Genomic DNA, 16,314 nt, shown 5'->3' on the forward strand with positions numbered 1-16,314 from the left:
CTTTCGATTTTATATTTCACATATAAAACTTCATCACAATTTTGCTGCATATTTGAAAATGTTCTCTTTTATTGAATTGTCAGTGCATATTTTAACGGATTTAACAGCACAGTTGCATGCATATTTCATGAATTTTAAGTGCATAAAAATCCCATGTCTACTTATTACTCATAACTTCTACGTTCTTGCACTTCCTGCAATACATGTTAAGCAATTTCTTAAGGGGATGTATCACCGGATACTAGCAGCTATGTATGATTCCACTACGGAATTCTCGCACATATTACCTGGATGTGCACTACGCGACCACCTGAGTCATAAATCAAGGAGATGAACTGGCCGTTGTGGCCCTATAGTCTTGTGTAAACGATACTCATGCGCCCTGAGTAAGTTCTCCGAGAAAGTTATCATAGTGCAGTGGAAAAGGTATAGCACATGCTTAACACGTACGACAGACTGTATCTGAACAGGGTTCGCAAATGTGCATGCACAAAGGTTCGTTTTTGACATTTTCCTCCTGTATTTATATTACTGATCACGTCCAGCGATTATGTGATGCACATGCACTGTTAGCTGTTTGTGATTTTGGATCCACTTATCGCGTAGTCCCCGCAATGAGCCAATCTGTCAAATTCGGGCATACAGGTTCCGGTAACTCTGTCATTCCTTTATTAGATTCCTTGCGATGACACTATTGAGTTCTTCAGGTATGAGTTCCTCTATAACAGGGGGGTCTCCACTGCATGTCCCAGGGTCAGGCAGCCCATACAGCTCTTTGCTGTCGTTTATGCCTTCTCGAAAATTTAACATGAAAACAAGAGTTAAAAAAAAGTAGATTAACAGATGACATAATCTTCGTGGTCAGCGAGCGTCTTGAAAATTGTTAACATGTCATTTGAACCATTTGCGACGATTTGTAACTCGAAAAGCAAGTCAAATTCCATTATGTGTAACTCACTTTCTTTTCCCATGTGTAGACACCCTTCTTCAACAGTTCAAACAAGTATTCAGTTGCAGTCCATAGAATTTAAAAATACACTTCACCGCCAACGTTAAGGTTGCATTATTCTATAATGCAAGGATGTCTTTTTCGGAGATCACAATGATCTCCGCTTAGAAGTTTATATAATAATAATAATAATAATAATAATAATAATAATAATAATAATAATAAACAATAATAACGTAATGGAAGTACTGAAATGATAATACGGGGGAAATATTACATACGTATTAATTTGTTCTCCATGAATCTGATCGTAATCGCATATAACTATCTACATCGTTATTATCACACAGTACCAATGATATCTGTTCACAGCCAAGATTCCCTATTGCAGAAACATAGTGACAAAATGTTTAAGATGATTGCACATTGCCCCGAAGATGAATCAAGAATAGTACTTTTCATATAAAGATACATAGTTAACATTATACAAACTTACCTGCACAGTTCCTTTTTGAGGTAAAACTCTCTCTACTCTTGCACGATAGTAATATTGCTGAACTTCTTTGTATGGAGCAATTACCATATCACCAACATTTATCTGACCTTCAAGAGGTATCAGATTAGTTTCTGTAGTAATATTTAATAAACGATCAATCAAACAGACTGCGTTCACATTGTCTGGTTCATCACACTGAGCCCAAAAATGTCCTGGATCAATTACCTAAAATGAAATTCAAACAACAATAACCAACATTTAACTCCGACTCGTGTATTATTTCAGATTTCTTTGGACATAACAGCAATAGAAACGACAAAACGATTTTCAACTTTCTGCAAAGAATTATTACATATCACATTTCATAGCATTTTAATTAAATCTCTTAATTGTACGTCTGTACAAGAGCAATTCGAGAAGAAAAAAGTCTGATTGTCAATGACATACAGACAGACAAAGAACATACTATGTACAGAACATATTATACCCATCTGAAAAATATACCATCACATTACTTTCTGACATAATGGTCATTCAAATTGAGGCACTTGTAACGTCTTACAAGGTTTAAAATTCCTTTTTTCTTTTCTTTTTTTTTAAAAAAAAAGCTTGGGAATGAACCTTTCTTTAGCATCTTCGTTGACTAAGTGCGTCGCAACCCACCATTTCATGCGTATGAAAAGGCAATAGAGGTGAGTGCAAACCCAGTCTACACGAAGATTGATCAAAAACATGCCAATACAACTGCTGTGAAAGCTCTTGGGTGCGTCTAGCGGTGTGCAGACGCGCATTATCTTGAACAAACACCACACAGAAAGTCAGCATTCTCTGACGCTTGTTTCAAATGACTCGTCAGTTACTCTTACATCTCATAGTAAATACATAACGTTTAGAAGAAACACTGTGATAATTTGTCACCTACGCTACAATTTGCCAATCCTTACTTGTCGCCAGCGGCCAGTAACAGAAACTGCGGTGTGGCAATCCCTAAATGCTCTCGGTTCCATCTGCACTGAGCATTAAAGTGCGTCTGACGTTTTATTATAATCATTATAGTTTTTAGTGGTAAGTGATTTTACGTAAAACTATTAGCTGATAAAGTGCCATGCTGCTTTGTTCCTGAATGCAACTCAGAGTATAAAGGCTGTAGTAAAATAGGACGTTTCTCTTTCCCTCCTAACGACAAAAGCATGTACTGCAAAAAGTATGTTATTTCCATAAAGGACAAAATTGCCACTTCGTTCCCACGTGTGATAAACATTTTTCGGAGGAATTTATTGTGAAAGCTGACAAGATCGTAATAAACGGGAAACAACTATAATTAACGTGATTAAAATGAAATTTAAGACCACATGCTATATCCAACATTTTCCCAAACTTACCACATAATTTGTCGACTGGCAAAAGGAACAGAAAACTCAAACCCAAAGAGCATGTGTAAAATACTCCTTTCTCCCAAAACCTTCGTCGTGTTCTTTATCAGTGACTCAGAGCTCATCTAATACCACTAATTCCCGTAGCTGTCATAAATGGGAAAATTTGAAGAAAAAGTTTTGAATCGACAATTAAAATTTACGTACAGAAACCTGACACGCATTAGAAACAAACTTTCCTCAGCAAAGGCCAATATTTGCTTGTTGGAAAAACGAATTACTGAATATAAGAGCAAAGAATACAACAACATATCTAAAAGCACCACGAAGTTTCTGAGTAGGAAACAGAAACTGATTGTCGATGCAATGCTTAAAAGAAGAATGTGATATCACACTGAATTTCTATTAGGCAGTTTGTTACTTGAAATAAAATCACCTGATATAGGCACTGCCTTAATCATAGGCTGTTACCCATTTGCCTAAAAATTACTTAAACAGTCTTCTAAAAGGGACGAAATGCTCTTATGGCGTAAGTAAGCAGGTGATTAATGCTTTGAAAGACTATTTTTCTGAAAACGAAACTGCGGTAAATGGAAATATGAGGGTTCTGACATTTGATGAAGTTAGGCTAAGAGATAGCAGCACTGTAGATTGCTTCCTTAATTTAAAAGACCAATTCCAGAAACAAAAAAACCTTGCTAACCATGCTCTTGTTTTTATATTTGTGCCTTTGCTACATAGCTATTGCTGTTTCCGCAAACAGAAATGCAACACCTGCACAACTATTATCTAAAATTTTGATTCCAGTGATAATTCAGTTGGAGCAGGCAGATATTTCAGTAATCGGATTCACATCCAATAAAACGTCAGTTCAAACAGGATATGTGAAAACATTAAGGTTATCTGGGGAACTAGGAAATAACAAACAAGGACAAGAAAATATTGATACTTTCTGACGCAGTTCGCATTTTAAAGTGCATCAGAAACTATTTCCATGACAAAGCTGCTATTCTTTTTAACATCAAGGAAATTAATTTTAATTTCTACGAAAAAGTGTATGGAGACATATCTTCTGAATACACAGAACATGCCGTAAATTAAATTCAAGTTATCCCACTTCTTTATAAAGAATGAACATCCGAAACCTTTTCACCTTTTACCCAGATACAGTGAGGCAAAAGCAATTTGTTTTTCTCAGGCCATACATATTGACAGCAAAATTAAATCAGAATCCTTTAGAAACACAATTTGGAATAATCAGATAATTTTCGTGTGATGATATTCCATCTACACTTGATATTTTTCCATCTTCATCTGCTGCAGTGTGTATGATGTGTTCTTTATCTGATGCTCCCTGACCTAAATGTACTCTCATTAAGAGCGAACTGCGAACCCTGAACAGAAGCATCTCCACTTCGTTTTTGCATCAAATGCATACATTATCTAAACTTGCTGTACGAAACAACCGCGATCGAAAAACAACTGCTCTGCATAAAATATCTGATACCGAAAAACTTCAAGCATGTTCTGTGATCGGGAAAATTATTTTAAACCTTTACATAGTGAGCGCAGCGCAGAAGATTGCCTTCTTTATTACTTGGCAAGATACATGGTTCCCAATTTTACATCCTGTTCCTCCTGTATTGATATTCTCCGTAGTACATCATTAAACAAAATAAAGTGGCAGTTTTCCGAAAGCAAAGGATTACAAAGATTCTTTAATGCATCCTTCCGAAGAAGTGTTACACGTGTTGTTGTAAATTGCACCCAGTAGTAGTTTGTGTGGTTATATCTTTTATAACACTCTGGACAGTTTAAATAAAAGTCGGGTTCATATTCCATCACTAGGTTGCAATAGAAAACATGTTCTGGACCTAGTGCCAAAACTGATCTTCCATTATATCGCTTATTTTTTATTTATTTATTTCATGGAAAAGAAATCTGAAAGGAATGCAGCCATCAAAAGAGGCGAAATCTCCTTGCAGGTTTTCCACAGTTTTTCGCCAATGAAAGAAGCTATCACGAATATATTTATTAATCATGGTGTTTCTTTGTACTAAATATACAACTTAAGTTTTATATATACACTTGGGATAAGAAAAAAAAAATTCATTTGATATGGAATTGAACCTATCCATAAAAGAAAGTATTATCCTTTTTTACTTTTGTGTTTTGGTGAATGAGTACACATTGAAAATATTGGAAATACGTAATGGTGCTATTACTCTTTGTATATGTAAATAGGAAGATATTATGCATAGTTTAATTTTCCAAATAGCAGTACTTCTACTTAAGCAACCATGTTATTTACCGGCTATTTTTACCTTGCGTCACATTTAGTATAGTGGTGCACAAAACAATTAAAAAAAACATACAATACTTTCACGAACTATTTTGCTCACCAATACTAGAACAAAGCTAAAACCCACCTGCTATATTAATACACTTTGTTGTATTTCTCGAGTAGATACGTCTGCCAAGCTAGCGCCTCTCCGGGAGAACCACAAATAGAGCGAAATCCTACATTTTATCTTCTAAACTTTTCATTCCTTGGTATAACGTTAGTAGTTCAAAATCGGAACAATTTGGATCGGTTTTGTGCTTCTTAGAACGAAGTTTTTGCGCCCAACGAGTACAACTTGCAGTAATCTCATTTTTCCATTACTACATCATACAAAACAGTCCGAGAAATTTGTAAGAAGTGTGACGAAATTTTAGATATCATAAACACGAAACATTTGTCAATTTTGTGGATGAGTTGATAACCGACTATAGATGGACACCTACTTCCTTTCTCAACGTGCACGTTAGCTTGTCTACATTTAACATGAATTCATATTTCAGGTACTATTGGGCGTTATTTTTGAACTGCTCTATCTAGTTCTATTGCTATGTTTATTTTGAACTGCTCTAGCAGACAAGTAAACACAAACGCCTCCTGTCACTGCTCCCTGCGTAATGAGTAGAGCCCATAGTGTGAAAGAAAGGGGTCGCTAACTCCTATTAGTTTCCACACATGAGCAAATGGAGGTTTTATTCTGAACTGCCATATTACTTGCCTTTTCAACTCATTACGTGCCTTTAAATGACCCACAGAATCTCGCATCACATTTCGTAACGTTTTAATTATGTTATCCTTCTACTAAATGTACGCATGTAACTACGTTTCCAATTAAACTTCGTAAGTGCCCCTCAGAACATCAAGACGCACAAATTTTGTTTACACATGACATCTACCTAAAAGACATTTATCCACTTTATTTCATCTTTTTTTTCTTCCCCGATTACTACTTTTCATGTGTCTCATGGATAAGACTGCTTATTAGTGTACAATTTGGAGCTAAGTCAGAGATAGGATTACCAGAAGCCTGTACCGAATTGTCTAAATGGAGTACCCAAAGGACAATTGCCCTGAAAAAAGGTATGATTTCTTCCAGTAGTCAAGCTGGCAGGAAAAATAGTTATTGGAGAGCATTCATAATTAGCTAGTTCTTTTATTAAATAGCTAAGACAAAGAGGTTTCACAAAAAACAATAAATAAATTAGTTTAATTTGAATAAAACGAAATTACCATAAAAATTAAGACCTTGTTCTCTTCTCACCTCTATTCCTTACACAATACTATATTAAGCACACCGGATGAATTTGTTGCGATTTCACCATATCAGCTGGGAATAAAAATTTTTAAAATATCCTCTGGCGTATTAGTAAGTTTGGGCATTACGTTAGTTTTATTACATTACAGAACCGAGGAGAGATTGTAATTTATACTTACATGTGTAATCTGAATTGGAATAACTGTAGTTTCAAGGTCTGGCAAAGGCAAACTTTTGAGTCTTAACGAAGACACGTCCTCTTCTTCGCTTTTCCTTATGTTCAATTCTTTGGCTCGTCGATAAGCTTGCTCTGAACTGGAAAACAAAATATTAAGATCAAAATTCGATAAAACTAAATCTCGAACAAAATAAAAGTGCCTCTTCGTGGCCGAGTGGGTAACTCCCGTGCTTTCTATATGCGTAGTTCCCAGTTCGATTTCCGATGAGGATACTTGCTTCGGATACAAACCCGAGTAGTAATTCGGGTTCTATTTTAAACAGTAGACCCCTCTTTTACATAGTCTCAGTTTTAAAAGACATTGAACACAAATTAATCCAATCCAATGAAATAACAGTAAACAACATGCTACCAAATCTTAAGTTACTCTATAAAATCTCTTTTCTTTAATATTTCTTTTCTCCCATTTCTTTCCTCTTCAGCATGATGAAGTGTAACGAAAACTAGTAATTCGTTTTCCATACTCGCTTCAGGATTCTTCATGAAGAAAGGAAGAAGAAGGCTAAAAGCAGGATTGTAAAAAAAAAAAAAAAAAAAAAGTCAGTTCCGGTTCACACTGACATCCACAGTCTCGTAATAATATTGTCAAGTTGGAAGTAAAGATAGTTGGGTAGATGAAGATACCATTCAAAGGATGTGATGACTATTAATAATACAGAGAAGAAAAGAACTGGAACAAATCAATGGAAAGACTATACATAACAAATTTCTTAACAGAAAATACTGAAAAGATAACACAATTCTAAAGAAAGTGCACTATACACCTTTCACTAAACTCTTCTTAGATACAAAGTAAAATAAGGAGATAAAAATTTACACGATAGCGCCAAAAATTACGGGAAAAAATTCTCTGACTACTTCCGGCTTTCCAGAAAATTTTCTCATATTTTTGCTGATAATGTAATTAACCATAAAGACTTTCCCATGTTGATGGAAAAACAAGACCAAGAAAACATGACAACGGTCATACATAAGTAATATATTTTCCCCTCAACTAAAAAAAGAGTAATATAAAAATACAACGTATTTTATCATAACATTACAACACACTTATCTAATATGAATTCCTTCACAAAATAAGATACTAAACATCTTCCCTGAATTTTTAAATATGTAACTTTAGTCACATGATTAAAGTTTCGTCACATGAAAAGAAAAATTCACAGTAAGCCAGCTGAGAAAAATGTGCAGTAACTAACATAAGCAAGCAGAATTTTCACTATTTAACTCTCGTGTGATTCATGTCTCTTTGGTAGTAGTAGCTTCTTTTACATGTTGCTTTTGGTATATTAAAGTGTTCTAAAAATTATTAATTTAAATTCTAAGTATATGTTAATTTATACAAGTTATTGCATATTCTACTTAGATGGGAAATGGCCATTACTACTCATACAATGGATTATCATAATTAAGTCACTGGGAGTAGCAGAAAGTAGGAGAATACACATGCAAAGTAATATTATAAATATATTATTTGCTACAAAGAAGGACAGACTAGCAAAACAAAACTAGAGAAGTTACGAATTACAGAATAAAAATATTTCGGATTTACACGACCAGGGAAGGTCTGGTCCAAAGGTAATATTCAGAAGTCCTTGAACAGAAACAATCCTAGCTACCCAGATCACTTTCGCACTTTGTGCTTATACAATAATAGTGTAAGTAATAAAATATAAGTGAATTTCTTAAATACAGTATTTTCTATGTTTCTTATCGACTTAAAATTTCTTATCGATCTTTTCAATTTATTTAAAATTTACTGAAAGTAGTTATTTGAATTAGCAACTATGCGAATAATCCACGTTTCTGGTTAAATTCCACGCTAATTCCAGGTTTTCCAGGTTAATAGACAACCTGGTAAAAGTATTTGAGAATAAAATCGCGAGGCAAATATTTAGACCCAAAAGGGATGTGGAATAGCGGAAACTTATAGCGAGGCACTGCATAATTTATACCATTTACCTAACACTGTTAGGGTCATTAAGGAGACTCAGATGGACAGGTCATGTAATCAGAATGGAAGAAAATGGAAAAGTTTTCAAAATTTTACCTAGAAATCCAATCAGAGGTCATTAGAAAGACCAAGGCGAAGAAGATGGATCTCGCAGAAATAGGAATACAATGCAAAATACTGGATCCAGTTAGTTAAGGATAGAAGTAATGGAAAGATTTTGCAATTGCGAAACTGAAGCTCTGGGTTACATTGGTCACATAGTTTATTGGTTAAGAGAATAGTTGATACATATTCTTAGAGTGCTCAATCTATTAAAAATAATAATAATAATAATAATAATAATAATAATGATAATAATAATAATAATAATAATAATAATAATAATAATAATAATCTGTTTTTGCTTTACGTAAATCAATATTGAAACCGGAAATTCTAATGGATTTCTACGACTTTCGATTTTAGTACAGGATTAAGAATGATTAGGTAATGTATTATTTGGACGCTTAATTTATTGCACAAAACTGCATCTCTCTACCTGTTACTATTTTCCGTTTACAAAGATTAACACCAAAACCGGAATTGGTTGATTTGTGTCACACTGGTTTTCATTAGAGAAATTAGATTGGAGATGGAACATATTCTTACTACACTGAATAGATTACAGAAAACTACCTCTCGCTTCCTATTACCATTTTTATTCAATTATGATCTAAGTTAAATCCGGAAGTGGTTGATATTTGCCTCTTCCGGTTTGAGTTGAGTTGAGTTTAACGTCCCTTTCAGTAGCGAGGCTATATGACCTCTTTCGAATTCAATAGAGGCTTAAGAGAAGATGGTACCTATTTTTAAGACGCTAAATAGATTCAAAAAAAGTTTCTTGCTTTCTGTTATTGTTTTTTGTTCTGTGTAAATCAAAATTAAACCGGAAGTTCTAATAGATTTCTACTACTTCCGGTTTCAGTAAAAGGTTTTGGATGGGTATTGTTGGAAACCCCATCTTTCTGTCTATGACAATATTTTACGCATACAAATAAACAATCCACAAAACCGAGCACAGATCTAGTATGATCTAACTAGATATTCTGTGTTCATTGTAAAACGAATCAAGTTTTTTTTTTTTTTTTTTTATTTTATTTGTTACTTTTGTCGATATTAGAATACGTAATCAAATTAATCAGCATCTTGTGTTATACTAAGCATAACTCGATTTTATAGTGCAATATTTATAATATGTAACGTTTCATTACGCAGTAATTAAGGAAATGAACTAAAATCTGTCCTGACTTCCGAGTGGTGATCCATCTTAAATTTTATCTTATTTTGTTCACATCTGGGATATTTATGATGTATATTATCTAGGAGTCAACCAATTGAGAAGAATAGAATACCAAGAGGCAAGATGAAATAAAACTACCGACCCAGGCTGAAAGATGCATCACCCATCACATTAGCTGAATGATGAATTCAGAATATTAAGGCTAACTAGTATCATATTTTTTTCGAATATCTCCATTTATAACAATATTGCAGCCATAAATGACACATTTAATATTGTAAAACTGTAATTTATCATTCAATTTTTATGATACGTAAAACATAACTTAAAACATCATTTCTGATTCAAGGGACGCCGCAGAGAATTAACAGTCGCTACAAAGGGTAGGGTACATCAGAAAAATTGGGAAACGCTGCTTTAAAGGGAATTCTTATTTTCTCATACTTTGTAATAATGACTCCAATATATATATTTCTTTTGGGCACAATGTAGAACTATTAACTCTAAATAACGAAAAAACATTTCTCTGCACATGCTACAATAGTTATGGGCTTTGACAAGTCAAACTGAACTCAAAAATTCATTATGATAAAATTAATTACTTTAGGCTTAAGTTTATCATATGCCGAAATGTAAAATACAATGCTTGTGTGCCATGAAAACTACTCCCAAAAAAGTTGAGCTGTTCATCATTATAGTTATATTGATAAAATTTGGGTGATATGAACTAAGAAGAAAATCTTGGAAGATCTACCTAGTTAAGTAGGAAGTGTTCTGTCCTGAAATTAGACCATTGATAAAATCTTGTAATTTTTGTCGAAATTACCGTTCTTCTACAAAAGTTTACCTTGATAAATGTTTAATACAAAATTTCAGCATCAAATATGTTGAACGCAATACTTACGGAAGTAGAAGAAGTGTGATTGGTATTCGCAATTGTCGAAGTTTAATTGCTTTGTAAACTGGCAATACTACTCGTCCAGGAATCAAAGCTGAAAAATTATTTCCTTCATTTGAAGAGTCTACTATTGGGTCGTACATCTCCGGTTGCCGTGGAAACTGCACAAAGACTTTACTATAATAAAAATAATAAATATTTAAACCTCGCATACTATAGTCAGGAAAATGAACGAATACTTCATGAAATACATAACATTATATTAACTGAAAAGTTGTAAATAAAGGAAAAATTTGTCTTTATTTTTACAAAAAATACACAAAACCAAGAATTTCAGGCGTTTAAATTTGATAGAAGAATTAATATTTTAGAAAATGTTACGTACATCACTGTTATAGGCAACTTAGAAAGCTTGAAATATATACAGGGTGTTCTATACGAAATGATCGTTTCAGTATATAGGTTTTATTTGTTCTTCACACAAAATTTCTGAAAATGTTTAATCTATCTATGCTCCATGTGTATCAATACACTTCTCTCATAGACTACAAAGTCTTTTTATGCATGTTTCAAAGCATGCCTTTGTATTAACGAGTTAATAAACAGTCTTTAAAGGCTGTTTTGACAGCTTCCTGATTGACAAAGCGCTTGTTCAGCAAATGCAAATTATTAAAGAAGAGGTGGTAATCCGTAGGGGCAGGGTGGCTACAAAAATCATCTAACTTTTCCAGGTTCCAGAACATTTTTTGAAATTTTTCCTGAAGTCGATCCAATGCCAAAACCGCGAATGTGCTAACTTTGATTTTGAGTTATAAGCATTTTAATATTCAACTTACTCCGAAAAATCAGTATATAGACTTAGGTAAATGTTTTAGGAGTTGACGGTAACTTCTAATACACTCATATTTTACAAATGGGCTTTGGTATTGGAATGTGTGTGCCCCAAATAACATGAAACTGCACTTAGGTGAAAATAGCAAAATCTGCACATTCACGGTTTTGGCATTGGACCAGCCACACAGACATTCCCATGTTTATGGAAAAACAAGACCAAGAAAACATAACAATGATGATACGTAAGTAATATGTTTTCCCCTAATAAAGTATATCGACGAATTACACATGAACAAATACAACATCTTTTATCATCAAATTATAGAGCAATTACCTAATATAGATTCCTTCTCGAAGCCAGAAATTTAATATTTTCCCTGAAACTTAAAATCTATAACTTCATCACATGATGAAGGTCTCGTCATATATGAAAGGAAAAAATCACAATAAAATATAAGGGGTGGATGTACACACCAAAAAAGGGTGGATGTATATACATAAAATGACTGCGGTATATTAACGACATATCTTTAGAAAACAAAAATAATAGTATTATCTAATCAATTTCACTTCTTCAAGCACTTTATTTGATCATTAATATTGTGAACATCTTCCACTGTTTTGGTCTTCGTAGCTTCGAATTTGTTCAGAATGATCTTTATTTTCCTGCCTTCAGCTTCTTTTTGTTTCTTCTCTTCCTCTCGTCGTTGATTTGTTGCTTCTGCAAAACGAGTACGAGCATTTCGTGTATAGTGAATCACGGAATGGATAGTTTCTCAAGATCACTAATAGCAATACACGCTTCAACAACAACAACAACAACAAAAAAAAAAAAAAAAAAAAAAGGATATAAAAGAAAAGAAGCAATTTTATGATGCCATACAAAGAGAAGTTGAAAAAATAATCAAATGTAAAATGAAAAATGGTTCGATGAAGAATGTAAGGACGCAAAAGATGAAAAAAAAACGAAGCAAGACTACAGAAGGAATCAAGACATAATTGCGAGTGACATAGGGAACTAATAGAAATTGCAAATAGAATATGCCGGAAAAAGAACACGTTTTTTTAAAAAATGGAACAGAATTATTAAGCTACCACAGAAAAACAAAAAATTCTATACTCCAGCAAATCAACTCACAAGAAGTTATCAACCTAGACTAGAAGGATGTAGAAACGAGAATGGGAAATTAATAGGAGAAAAAGAAATCATGGATATGATAGAACATTTTCAAGAGCAGAAATAAGAAAGGAGATATGGAAGAGAGAGAACCAGAGACCAAGATGGGAGAAATTATTGCAACAGAATCACCCACCCTCGAGGAAATGGAACAGTAATTAGGAACATGAAAAATAACGAATCACCGGGAGAAGATGGTTTGGTGGCGGGACTATTTGAAATTGAGGGAAGAACAGATCTTCAAGAGATACATGCATTAATAAATAGGATAAGAAATGAAGAAAAATGCCAGAAGAATGAAAACGACAATAATCTGTCCTATATTTAAATCAGGAGACAAATTAGAGTGCGCCAACTACAGAGGAATAACACTTCTTAACGTAGCTTATAAAATGTTAGCAGCAGTTATTGGTAACAAAGTGATCAATATGCAGAATTAATAGGGGAATACCAATGTGGATTTACACGCAACTTACTCGGAACGGCACGCAAGAAGCACATCGGATCAGTTATTTATAACCCTTTCCGCCCGAGCCCGCACAATCGTGCGGGTAGCTTTTCTGTATTACACTAGCAAGAATTTTTCATTTTTCACACTCACTACGACTTTAAAACACGCACAATTGTGCGGGTCCACTTTCTCAGAACCTACGATGGACCCACGCATTCTTTTAATAAAAATACTCTGTACATGTTTCATGTAGTATGGAAGAAAAGGTTCCATGAAAATAACGTAAAGAATTTGTACTCCCGTGCAGAAAGGGATAACACAAATAACGGAAATATACTGTGAACATCAAACACATCTATATATATTATTTGTAGATTTCACGCAAGCCTTTGACAGTGTAAAAATATTAGTGTAAAAAGAGACGCCCTCTATGAAACCATGGAACAGATGTGATTTCCCCTAAAACTGACAAGGTTAGTTAATATAACACTGCATGACACAAAAACGAGGATAAATGTAGACAGTAAGCTAAGGCAGTCGTTTACTTTTAGCACAGAAGTTAAACAGGCAGATAGCCTCTAAAGGAGTCTGTTTATTATAGCACTGCATAAAGCAATAATGGAAATTGATACACGAGGAAATATATTTAGGAAAGTAGTACAGATATGCACATATGCAGATGGAGTAGCAATAATATCGAGAACAGGAAAAGATCTAGAAGAAGCATACATAAAATTAAAAGCAGAGGCAGCATATATAGATTTACAGTTGATACAAATAAATAAATAAATAAATCATACGATCATATCAAAATTTGAAAAGAGGACCAAAGAACATGAGAATAGGACACCTGGAATTCGAAGGAGTTACAAAGTTTAAGCATCTGGAACTGACAACAAACAATGAAAATAGGATCAACGAAACAATTAAAATTAGAATACAGGTAGACAATAAAGCTTGCTTTAGTAACATCGTGGTATTTAGAAGAAAGGTATTGTCAAGAACTCCAAATTGACAAAACGTAAGACTTTAGTGAGACCAGTTGTATCCTATGGCGCTAAGGTACGGACAATACCTAAAAGAACGAAGAACTGAGAAAGTTTGAAAGAAAAATGATCATTTGGAGGATAAGAAATAACACAGAAATAAATTATATGTTACAAGAGCAAGACATAGCGAAGTATATAAAAGCGGACAGAATAAGGTAGCTGGAACATGTCGAAAAAGTGGAACGAGATGGGATGCCAAAGCGGATACTACATGAGAGAATCTATGGGGAAAAAAAAATAGGAAAACTGGAACGAAGATGGGTAAATGATATAACAGATATGGCAGCAATGAGATTGAAAGGATGAAGAAAGAAAATTAATGATAGAAAGAGTGGTGGAGGCGTATCGTTGAGTCAGCCAAGACTGTAGAGCTACGTGGTAAGGTAAGGTAAGGTAAGGTAAGAACAAGTAAATTAATTACTCGGAACATCCACATCCATTGGCTGAAAATTCGTTTCGTACATTCTCACCTACAGAATGTACTCTATAGGATGGTAATCCAAATAGAGCAAACATTACAGTAGATAGTCATTAATCGAACTTTTCACCCGAGCGTTAACGACGAAACAAGTTATTACAAACGCAATAGCTTCTTTCACCGCTAACCACACATAGGCGAAAATTCAAGTAACAACCTTAAACTTACAAATAAGACAAAATTTAAGTATCATAGATCTGAAGAACATCTCACAACGATAATTTGCTAGCATTAATATATATTCCGTACCATGCACAACAAAGCAATCGAACATGAGGCAGCAATTCTCGGGTCAAAATAACGCTCATGATGCGCACAAATTGGAGATTATATTAATATTAACGCTATACTTACATGTCTTTACAAATAAAAGGTATTATTATGACAACAAAAGATGTTGATGTTTTAAGATTGTTAAAATACAAACGGATGTGCTCGGTATTATATTTTATGAGAGTTGTTTCAGCAGCGATGAGAAGGTGAGTCTAGTCCTATTAACTTTCTTGGCGCCTAATGATGGCTACCTCTCGCGTTTTCTCCTTGTTCTCGCTGCTCACGTGGATCCCACCTACCATAGTGACGTAAGCACAAGTTCGACTGTGATTGGCTGCAGTTGATTGCCAAGGCTACTGGCTGCTTCGTCTGCTCGTTGCTGATATTCATCCGTTGCGAGAACGTACAACGATTATTTACACTATTTGTTTAAAGGTAGCAGTCTTTCAAAATAAAAAGGATTAAATTGTCTGAGCCGAGTACACCAAAAATAATGCACAAATAAGTTTATGACAATAGCCACTAGCGAAAAGAAAAGTTTCAAGATATTCAGAAAATGGAACAGGGATATCAAGGTAAATAGGATCATACCATAATAAGCAACTACTGCTGGTTTTAGTTAGAGAGTGTACAACGATATTGTATATCTATTTTGTGAATTTCTTCTATTTTTATATCTATTATTTATATTTCTTCTATTTTGAGCAACAGTGCATAAAAGTACACAATCTGTTGTGTAGAAGAAGAAGAAAAGAATATAATGTTGTTGATTCTAAATAAAAAAAAAAGATTTAATCTTAGCAGCTGAAGATATATGTTGATTTTATGTGTATAATCGATGAACTTAGTTACCGCACAGCGGATAGTCGTTTATTTAAATGTTGCTATGACAACCACCGAAAAAGAAAAGTATTATTAATGAAGTTAAGTGAAAAGGAATAAAAGATAATCACACAAGGTGACGTGTCTCATTTAATGCAATCTGATCGTGTTGATATAACTAAAAATTACGCGAACTGTGGGCTGGAATGTAACATAAATAACGTTACATTGTAGATGGTGGTTACCGACCAGGAGTACCTCGAGATTAATTTGAAGTTCAGTAAAGCAGTCTCATCATAGCTCTCAACACGGAGTATACTTTACTCAGAAATAAGAAAAGAATTTATAGAAACATCAAAATGAATGTTTCTGGAAGTGAAAATATAAGTGAAGAAGTGGTGATATAGAGATATCTGGTATGAACTCATCAACGAACGTGGCTGATCT

General features: G+C 34.0%; 1 protein-coding gene across 2 annotated transcripts in view; it reads right to left on the reverse strand.

The window, feature by feature from the left end:
- spn-E (tudor domain containing 9 protein spindle E) overlaps positions 1-16,314 on the reverse strand; it is a 383,336-nt gene that overhangs the window by 123,214 nt on the left and 243,808 nt on the right. For both annotated transcript variants that reach the window (XM_081731120.1, XM_081731119.1), the window contains exons 15-17: positions 10,790-10,960; positions 6,594-6,729; positions 1,446-1,670 (exon numbers count right to left, since the gene is read on the reverse strand). In XM_081731120.1, coding sequence (XP_081587246.1) covers positions 1,446-1,670; positions 6,594-6,729; positions 10,790-10,960 — 532 coding nt within the window. The remainder of the gene's footprint in view (positions 1-1,445; positions 1,671-6,593; positions 6,730-10,789; positions 10,961-16,314) is intronic.

This window comes from Thermobia domestica, chromosome 11 (genome assembly GCF_964235325.1).
Source record: "Thermobia domestica chromosome 11, izTheDome1.hap1.1, whole genome shotgun sequence".
Classification (NCBI taxonomy): domain Eukaryota; kingdom Metazoa; phylum Arthropoda; class Insecta; order Zygentoma; family Lepismatidae; genus Thermobia; species Thermobia domestica.